The sequence below is a fragment of the Monopterus albus genome, unplaced genomic scaffold, assembly GCF_001952655.1.
Source record: "Monopterus albus unplaced genomic scaffold, M_albus_1.0 scaffold235.1, whole genome shotgun sequence".
NCBI classification, from domain to species: domain Eukaryota; kingdom Metazoa; phylum Chordata; class Actinopteri; order Synbranchiformes; family Synbranchidae; genus Monopterus; species Monopterus albus.
Genome location: NW_018128115.1, coordinates 620,183 through 630,501, shown reverse-complemented (window position 1 = coordinate 630,501; position 10,319 = coordinate 620,183). Strand labels below are relative to the sequence as shown.

At 47.2% G+C, this 10,319-nt stretch overlaps 2 protein-coding genes across 3 annotated transcripts in view; one reads left to right on the top strand and one right to left on the bottom strand.

Moving 5' to 3' along the window:
* Positions 1–10,319, bottom strand: part of LOC109971803 (NACHT, LRR and PYD domains-containing protein 3-like) — a 64,634-nt gene that overhangs the window by 15,072 nt on the left and 39,243 nt on the right. Inside the window, exons 2-4 of the mRNA XM_020620287.1 lie at positions 2,747–3,029; positions 2,192–2,266; positions 7–947 (exon numbers count right to left, since the gene is read on the bottom strand). Coding sequence (XP_020475943.1) covers positions 7–947; positions 2,192–2,266; positions 2,747–3,020 — 1,290 coding nt within the window. The 5' untranslated portion in view covers positions 3,021–3,029. The remainder of the gene's footprint in view (positions 1–6; positions 948–2,191; positions 2,267–2,746; positions 3,030–10,319) is intronic.
* Positions 1–10,319, top strand: part of slc8a1a (solute carrier family 8 member 1a) — a 43,190-nt gene that overhangs the window by 10,860 nt on the left and 22,011 nt on the right. The window contains exon 1 of one of the 2 annotated variants that reach the window (XM_020620326.1): positions 8,666–8,766. The exons of the other annotated variant lie outside the window; for it this stretch is intronic. The gene's annotated coding sequence lies outside the window, so the exon portion shown is untranslated. Of the gene's footprint in view, positions 1–8,665; positions 8,767–10,319 lie in introns of those variants that run through there. 2 annotated transcript variants of the gene reach the window in all.

The window sequence follows — 10,319 nt, the reverse complement described above, 5'->3', positions numbered from 1 at the left end:
CAGAACTGTAGCAGTGATCCAGCAGAAGACCGGGATGTGGCACATGATGTGGAGGCTTCGGGAGCTCTTGATGTGGGAGATGATCCCGCTGGCCTGCTCCTCATCTCCGAACCTCTTCCTGAAGTACTTGTCCTTCTGGGGGTCAGTAAACCCTCTGACCTCTGTCATGCTGTCGACAAACTCCCGGGGGATGTGATTGGCCGCTGCAGGTCGGGTGGTTATCCAGATCCGAGCAGAGCGTAACAGTTTCCCACTGATGAGTTTCCTCAGCAGGAGATTGACTTTAGTTGATGTTGTTACATCAACTGAGCGCATGTCATCCACATTAAGGTCCAGATGAAGGCGGCTCTCGTCCAGTCCATCGAACACAAAGAGAAGTCTGAATTTGCTCTTGTCATAGTTGGCGTTTCCTGACGACTGTAGCGCTGTGAAGATGTGATTAAGAGCCTCCTCCTTGATGTCCAAAGTTTCTGGGATACATTCATGAATGAGCTCTGCCAAACTAAACTTCTCTCCCTTCAGTGGGTTCAGCTGACGGAAGGTGAAGGGGAAAATCAGGTGCACATCCTGGTTGCTTCTTTTTTCAGCCCAGTCCAACACGAACTTGGTGACAAGGAACGTTTTTCCAATTCCCGCGATTCCATTGGTCAGCACTGTTTTTATGGGTCTGTATTCTCCAGAAGGATGTTTGAACATGTCCCTGGGTTTCACTGGTTTCTCTGTGTCTGTTTGCTTCCCTGCTATTTCAATCTGTCGCACTTCGTGCTGCGCGTTGATGTGTACGTCTGCCCCGGCTGTGATGTACAGCTCTGTGTAGATATCAACCAGACGCTCTTTATCTTCCGCCCACCCTTCTTGTGCACACATAAACTTGTCCTGGAAGTTTGACTGAAGCAGCTGTTGGTAGTATTCGATGGGATGCGGCTCTGGTACTGGAACCATCACATCTGTGTCAAACGTGAAGTGAAAAAGAGAAAGTATGAGGCATCTGTTGACAGATGACACAGGGTTTTTGGTAGGAGTCATTGTCCTCCTAAGAATCATCTTCAACACAACTCTAATTAAACAACAACCTAAAGAAACTACGGCGAGTGCTGAGTGCCGCATGTGGCTGAGCAACGGTTTATAACTGTAGGCAAAGCAAGTTTGTCTGGGGGTACTGTTCTAGCTATTCTGCTGTATTTGTTGTCCATTGTTTGCAGTTCTGGAAGAACAACAGTCCTGCAGCAGCAGCCGGGACAGAGAGGTCTGCTGCTGCCATTTGTGTTGATGACTGTTGAGGTTCTCTTTCGTATGGGCTTGTGAATAACCGAGCAAAGACGAGACAGGATATTCAGGAGGCGGCTGACAGTAACAAGGTTGGCAGGGTTAAACTGGCAAAGGACAGGAGCAGGCAAGGCAGCAGGTAAATGTGGAGCATAGGTTTTGGTGGGCCTCCTGTAATCAGGAAATAGTGTGGGTCATTACCAGGAGGCCGAGATGGAAACCAGACAAACAGGAACAAAAACACAAGAAAAATCCAAGTATATTCCAGTCTGAAAAGGGGCAGGCAAGAGTCAGAGTCCAAAAGGCAAGGTTGACAACAAGGTAAGTACAAAACAAGAATGTTGGAAAGTCACCAGGAGAGATCAAGCGCCAACCTCTGAGAAATGAAGCCAATGGTGAAGTGTTAAAACCTGCAGTTCCTGGAATGGCCACTAGAGGCTCCAAAAGGGAGTAGGTCCCCCTAGACTCCCTTGTTAAAATGTCCAGCCTTACAGCAGAAATAAACGTTTACAGCTTGGAACAAAAAACGGTTTTGGTCTCTATAGCTAATTTCACCTTCCACAACAACTGAATCTTTTTATAACCCTAAATTATATTGAGGCTTAAGTTTACACATAATTAATGCTGTGGACACTTTGAATGACAGGCGGGAGGGCTCCTGCCACAGATGGTAGGCTGCTAGCTGTCTACTGACCTACACTCACACTCCACCTCTTTGGCTGTTTCTGGATTAACTGGAGTTAGGCGGAATGAGGTTCTACCTAGATGGGGACAGCCACACTTGAGCCTCCAAACTGCGCTTCAGAAAACCAGTCTGAGATTTTAGGAGTATGAGGTGATGAACAGCTGTGGGGGCTGCCCCTGACTCTCCATCGACTAAGTCACAGTAAATTCACACAGAATGCTTGTCACACAGCAGCTTTACCTTCGGCCTGAGGAAGAGGAGTCTGAGAGGACGGTCCTGTGTTCTCTGATGTCCGCCCACTGTCACCGACATCCGCTGACAGAGACAGAGATACTGTCAGTATTGATTCACTTATCATCAGGTTGATCAGTGTCGTGGCCTCTATGTGTTTGTTTTTAAGTGTGTATCTGTCTTTAGACATTTCTCTAGTTTTAATGGTGCAGCCTGATTTTCTAAATCGCTGGCGTGACACTAGTCAGTAGTTACTAAGAACTGATGTGGGACCTAGTTTCAGATCCGGTGATGGACTTATGAGGACCTGGTGCCTATAAAACACAATTTTGTGTTTTATTATAAATTAGATTTTGTAACAGTTTAATATCACTTTCACTTTGAAGTTCAGCTTGACTTCCTTAAACCCAGGTGTTTCAGCTTGATTTCTGTCAGCTACAACAGAAAGCTGATTGGGTCAAATAAGCCCCGGTCAGAGTGATACAATGTGCACTGGGTAAGGACAGTGTTTTAATGCACTTCTCAGGCTGCAGCGACATCATGTTTCCTCTTCCTGTGACTGACCTTCTGCTCCTGAGCTGCTCTCAGACAAACGCTGCACCAGGTCATTCCTGTGGATCTTCTCTAAAACCTTCCTGGTCACCTCCACAGCTCCAGGAAGTCTGTACGTCTGCACCATCAGATCCACCGTGTCCCAGCAGTTTGTTGTCTGCAGTCGGCCCCTTCTGATGCTTGGGAAGCCCTGGAGGCTGTCGGGCTGCTGCAGGAACCACTTGAATTTAGTGAAATCCTCCTCTCCCAGATCTTCCAGAGTGTTCAGGAGCTCCTCTGGTGTCATCACAGCTCCCTGTTGGAGGCAGACAATACTGTCAGCAGTCATGTGACAGTGTGACTGGGTTCTTTGTCGTCTCATTAGAAATCCGGCCTTCATACAACAAAGAATAGTCCAAATCAAGTTTTCGTTACCTGAATCTGAGTCATCACGGTCTACATTATCTACAACTGACAGCGCTCTCACCATTGTAAAAGATGTTTGCTGTGACACTATAAACAAACAAGTACAATAGAAGCGTATCGGACGCAGCATGGTGCAAAAAAACAGGTTTTCATAACAGTAACTTGACAAATTATTAGATTTTTACAAAAAAAGTCAGTCATCATCTTTAACTTCCATATTTGAATGCAGTCAAAGCTGGAGTCCGAGTCTAAGCCAAGTCATGAGTCCTGAAAATCAGACTCTACTCGGTCTTGAATACTAGTCCTGGACTCGAGCACTACAATGCTGCCACGTCCTCTCCCATTTTCATTTCATTCATCAAACAGTGTGCAAAACCATAGTTCATGCACCTTAAACCAGATATTCATGTTTCAGTATATATGTGCCTTTGTGACATTTACTTATCACTTTCCCTTAGAAAGCTTGATTTCCTTAAACCCAGCCCAGGTGTTCAGCACGTCAAGCCTCACTGGAAGCTGATTGGTCAGCCTGATCTGGGTCATATTTTCAGACCAGGAGGTCTGACCCCCTGTGGTCCGTCATTCTAAGAAGCCTTGAACGAGACACTGAACTCCTTCCCTGCTGTCAGTACTTAGTCACTGCTGTGACTGAACAAGAGGCAGGACGTATGAAGGACTCACACAGATACAGGAGCTGTCCTCTCCTCGCTGATGTTTCGGTGAGCGTGGATTCCCCTGCAGCCTGAGACAGACGGATGTGTACAGTCTCTATAAGGCGACGAGCAGCATAAGAGCTGAGAGAACCAAGAGGATCTGCACTTGACCAGGAAATATGCGTTCGCATTTCCTCAAAAGAGGAGGAACCTGATGGGGTTAGTATGGCAGTGTGTTGTGTCATCACAGCCACAAGGCGTGGACACCAGCTCTGCTGAAACAGGAGTGAACCAGAAGGAGACAGCCCTGTACACAAAACACAATAACCATTTAACCTCCAGTAGTGACATGGGCAGTTACCAGTCAACATCATAGTGACACAGCGAATCACATGACTGATCTGTGGCTGAAACGTGTGAAAGCTGCAGTCAGAAACTCAGTGTGAGCAGTTGCTGCGGTTCCGCCCACCAGACGCTCCACAGGCCAGGGCCAGCACACAGGGACAAGCTGCAGCCTCAGTACGATCCGTCATGGTCTCGCTGTCATGGAAAAACTGCTCTGAGAAAAGGGTTTTATATTTCAGATCCTTTTATTATACACAAAAAAATCCAGAGTTGGTTCATCAACACAACACTACGCAACCTGAGGAAATTGTGCAATTCCAGTTCTTCTCACGTTGTCATCATAAACTGTCCACCCGTTACATTACATGGACCCATTTCTGTCTGTATGATTCTGCTACCAGCCACATCAGTGTGTGTATTAAGTTGATGATGTGTGTCGTGTGTGTCTGGTTTCTGCTCATCCTTAGCCAATCATAATGTGTGGGTGATGAAAGTATCATGTGGTACCAAAGATGTGTGTCTCAGCCTTCTCCTCAGACATGGTTTTGTAACTAGGAAGTTCCTGGACTCTGGACAGGAAACCCCCAAAAAGGATCCGTCTCTGGTAGGTACCAGCTTAAACCGCCCCAAAGACACACTTCTCAAACAATGACTAAACACACAGCACTGATGTGTGAAAGAATACACACCCATTGTATAACACAGTACAACACGTGTGCATACTGCATACCGTCTTTATAGTCGGCATAAATGTTAGATGTTACTTCCCTGCTGCAGTAAGACTGATGGCAAATACACAATGTGGAAGACCTGTGCAATAACCCCTCAGTACCCTGCTAAGTAGAAGACCATATACAATTACACCATTTTACCTGCCATCTTATTCCTGTATCCACAATTTTATCAACTATTTTGTATTCTTGGGCAATTCTTATATTTGACTAGATGTTCGTTCTTTTGGCTTTAAACTCTTGACTTGACTCCAGGGGAGCCCTGTACAAGAATTCCTATATGCTTAGACTGTTTATGCATAAATGGTAAATAAAAATCTTGAATCTTGAATCTTGCACATGTGACAGCTCCAGCTCAGAGACTACACAATACTCATCATAGTCTTCATGTAAACATATAAACGTGTGGCATTGTAATATTATGAGATGATGCACAAGAGCACGTGCTTTTCAATGAGTTTTAAATGGTTTAGTGCCACAGAGCCAGCAGGGCCTCTGAGTTGCTCTGGTCTAACGAGCTGGGAGCAGCTCAAAGCGCTGAAGGGCCTAAACAAACTGAAAAGCTTCTGTTTGTTCTGTATTATTGTCATTTTGTTATTATTCTATATTATCTGTCTTTAAAGGAAAAAAGTCTTATTTGTTTTCTGGAAGTGAAAACCAAACGCTCTGCAGGCGCCTGGTGCACTGGCCTATCATCAGGACTCCTGCTAATGCAAAGCCTGGAGTTAATTCACAGGATTTTACAGTTTCAGTCATAAACATTCATTTAATGTATACATTTTTTAAAAGTGTAATAGAGTTTGTATGAGGTAAGCTGGGAGGTGCATTTCCTTTGTGTCAGATTCTGTGTAAACTGCAGCCTTCTTCATGCTTAGGAATCATCTAGAAAATCTCACTGAAGCAACTTTAAATCGCATGGGATCGTTTGAATGTATGAATCTTTGGTTAAAGCTCACAACAACGTCTAACCTGCACATTCATCTGTTTCCCTAAGTCACAGATTTAGCTGACAAACCATGCCACGCAGCAGGAAGGCCGGTGGTCAGTAGACCTTGCTTTCCCAAACAGATTAAACCTCAGTAGCATCATGAATCACACACTGTGTCCAGGTGTGTCAGGTGTCGGCTTCTCTCCTTGTTGGAACTCGTTTCTGTTGTGTTCTGTGCAGCTTTTGCCTGTTGTGGTACCGAAGCACACAGCCGAGCTCTCTCATTGCTGTCAGAGCGAATCTGAAGGACACAATCTGATGCAACCACGACAAACCGCTGTCATCACACACACTTGGCTAAAAATAAAAGGGTGCAGGAATGTGAGTGGTGATAACCAGTTGGCAGAGATAAACCAGTCACCTCACTGCTGGGAACCAGTCGCCAGCAGCTCTGTCACTTCAAGAAACCAACACAAAACCTTTATCAAACAGTGGAACTTCTATCTAACAGCTGGAGTTTAAAGGTGTGTAAAGCTAAACAGACTTTGCTGCTGCTTTCCTTTCTTCTTTTCAAGGAGGCAGAACACAGCATGAAAAACACAACACAAACCAGGAGACACTGTATAAAAACGTCAGTAAGCTGAGAACAAAGCAGGCTGTACAGTCAGTTATTGGCGTCATGAAGTCAGAATCTGCTGAGGAGGAGTAGAGGAAGAAGAATTCAGAGGGCCTGACTCTAATCTGTGTCTCTCTGACTTCATGTACCCTTGCAGACTGCTCCAGGTGTCTGTAGCAGGAAGCCTGTAGTGCTGTTTCTGTCTGAGCCCTGGGACACAGCAGCCGGTGGCGGGAGACGAGCTCTGTCAGGGGAGTTTGTCTGACACAGGTTGATACATACAAATGTACCGCCGACTGAAACATGGAGAGAGGCGAGCGGCCGCCTGTGGAGCACGGGCTCGGTGTCGGCTCACGCTTTCAGGTCGGTGACAAATCCTAGTGTGAGAAACGGTCAGAGCCGGTGCTGCATGTTCAACATGTCAGTGCAGTGAGAGCTGGTGAGGAGGAGGCAGCGAGCGGCTGCTGTCTGGCTTCTACAGGAAACCAAGGCTTGTGTCTAAAATACAACTTCAGGGCAAGTTTCTCCACGTTGCCCCAAAGTCAGACGTCCATCCACCCACCACCCACACGTAGCAGCATCAGGTTTCTGTCGGTATCTGTGTTCCGTGCCGACTCCTGGGTTCAGTGGCTGTACAGTAACCTTCTGGAGGTTTGGCTGTGAGCTGACAAACTGATGGAGTTGTGTTGACATGATGACATCATGTTTTGGAGATGCTGCACTAGTCCCAACCAGCAGTGCTGTGTGTTTCCATGTGGATGTCGAACGACCGGGATGCTGCAGTGATGGACCAGCCGTGGAGCGGTGGCTTATAGTAGTAAAGCAGTAACATTGTCAGATGCAGTTTTTGACCTTAATGTAAGTAACATGGTGGTCATCATCACAGCGTGTGAAAAGGATCTTGGCACCACAGTGACATGACATTCAAACAGAAGCCGTGTGTTCTGTCTCAACCAGCAGCCGGAGCTGAGCAGCCGTGTGGTGAACATCTGGATGACCCGAGTGTGGGCTAGGCCTCGGCAGCTGTTCTGTCTGCTGCTGACTCCTGGGTTCAGGACGTCAAGGTTGGCGTCAGCCCTTCAGTCACACTGAGAAGTCTGAGTCTGACGTCACGTGTTCACTGACAGGAGCTAAAGCCACGAAGATAAGCTTCTTAGACTAGCCTGATTTATCGAAGCTGGAGATCTGCAGGTTGTGTATGTCCAGTTAAGGATCTGATCATTGTGTACATTCACACAATGTGAAGGTGTCCTTTAACTAAGCTTGTTACTGCAGCATGTCTAGTGCAGCTCTAAAGAACAACATCCAGGTGGGAGACGACGTCACCAGACACTGCTGATCGTCCTCAGGAGGCAGCTCCGACAGGTCCAATACATATTCTGTGTTTATATATCAATTCAGGAATGTGTGGCCTAGTGTGGCGGCGTACCAGATGAGGCTGTTGTTTCACACAGCTACGCACCTGATGTGCAGTTTAGAAGGCAGATTTTGTTTCATTAATAATAAAGTCCTGCTCATTTTTCACTGACTTTGGTTCATCTGAGCTGATGTGGACGCTGCCAGCTGGATTCTGGTGCTCATCAGACAACCAGCATCCGGTGCACTGGTTTGAAAGTCAAGCAGAGCGACTGTGACTGTGTGACTGGCAGGAGTTCAAACAGTAAACTACACTGGGCCATTGTCACCCAGTTAGCTCACATCTGTGTTTGTACTGTTTGTGCTGTCCTCATGAAAAGCGGCCCCTTCTGCTTGGGTCTCGTGACATTAACGGTGTTTGTAATCATCAACTACCTCACAAGTCTTTGTCATGGGACATGAACCTGCACGTCTGAGTCTGAAGCCAGAGACGGCACCGTGTGTTTCTGTCTCTGGTCCAGATGAAATGAGCTGGACTGCAGCTGTGAACGCCACCTGAGTTGTGTGTGACACAATGCTGAGGGCTTCCTCCTGTTCGACCTCACTACAGACAAGCGCCTTGTGGGTCCACAGGTCTGTAGACGTCACCTCAGAGTGGAAAATGTCTGCTGAGGCATCTACAGATGTCATATGTGTGCTGGGGGCACTTATCCCAGCACTCCTGCTGCTGTGGCCCGTTGGCGTCAGCAGGCTGCCGTTAGCTGTTAGCCGTTATCTCCCCCACGTGTCGGCGGGAACGAGGAGCTGCTGGATGGCCCCGGGCCCCACACAGCCTTGTATGGCCATGGCCTGCTGGGAGAGGGCGATAAGCAGCACACAGGCAGCTATGCAGCCATGTTTAGAGCACTGTCTGTTTCTGTTAAATTTAGAGCAGTTATCGGACGCAGCTCTCCCTCCAGAGCACACTGTCTGCTGCTGCTGCTGCGCCGGGACCAGAGGTGAGTACAGGATCTGAGGGGGACCAGAGAGTCCAGGTTTCCAAAGGTTTTCTCTCCGGGGCCAGGATTCCTCCAGCTGTGGACGAGGATTGCTGAGGGACTGTAGGAGTACCGTGGTGCTGTTGTTGTGTTGCAGGGGGTGTGATGATGTTTCAGGGATGAGACAGGGGCTCCCAGTAAACGTCGCTGTAGTAATGGTGTAGAAATGTTAGACTGAGGCTGTTTGGCAGTCGTAACACGATCATAGTGTTTGTAATGATGTCGAGAGGCTGTGCACTGTAAACACGCCCGCTTCATTCTTAACAAACACAATAAAAACAAAGAGTTTGACCTCAACATCGATTATCAGCTGTTCTAGTAAGTAATTCAACAAACTCAGTGATTCTTCAACAATAGTGGCAAAACAAACTCTTGACCTCTGAGTCACTACGGAGCGCACGTAGCTGTGCACTGACAGAGATGTAGCAGGTGAAAATGAACAACATTCAGAACCAATAAATGTTCAGAGAACAGGAGCAGATGGGGACAAAATACAAAGTCAGACAAGCTGCGAATGTTGTAAACAACCAGGGGCAGAACGTGTGATCAGTATGAACAGCGTGTGCACGTGTACACGTGTACAGCCTGCTCACATTCATATTTACTGCAACAAGCTCTTCACAATGTAACTGAACAACTGACTAAAATGAATCCAACCTGAAACGTTCATGTGATCAATAGAAACAAGTCGGTTTGACAAAAGTAACAGATCACTGATCAATAAGTGGACACAACTAGAATGATCAGGAAACTAAGAAGGAGATTAATTAGTTGTAGTTTTTCTCTGTGGGACAGTTACTGCAGGAGTAACGTTACAGGGATGTGGTGGCTGCATCAGTGGTGAACAGGCTGCCAGTGTAACGTTGTATGGTGCTATTTGCTGTGGTGATGTGTGCACTTTGATTTGATTTGATTTATTCTTTCAAGCATGTAAAACAGTTGATATGACAAGACTTCGTCACTGACCTTCTCTCTCACATGATGCAAGCCGCACACGACACATGTGCCATCTTCATAGGATCACAGGTGGTAATGACGGTGCTCTGCTGCAGTTAAACCTGACCAGTATGATAACAGTGACCTCTGCTGGCACCTGGGGGCTTCTCCACCACTGCTGCACAAACTGGAGGATGAGTTGAAACGCCACCAAGAACAACCAAAGGCCACCGACAGCATGTGTCTTCAGCAGAGGGGGACGTGGTTCAAAGAGGACGGCTGTTCCAAAACTCCCTGCTCCACCAGCCTCACATGGAACAGCTGGAGGCAGCTGACCTGGGGGGCCAAGTGTGGGCAGAGGAGTCCTCACGTATACCCAGGTGGTAAATAAACAAATCAAAGAACCTTAAATCACTGCTGCATTTGACAGGAAGCCAGTGTGGGGGTGTCAGGAGCAGAGTAGTGCTGAGTCTTTGTCTGGTCCCAGTCAGGACCCCTGCAGCAGACGAGACGGTGGCGACCGGCCGATACCCAGGTAGAGTGAGTGGCAGGAATCCAGTCTTAAGATTAAAGTGGTG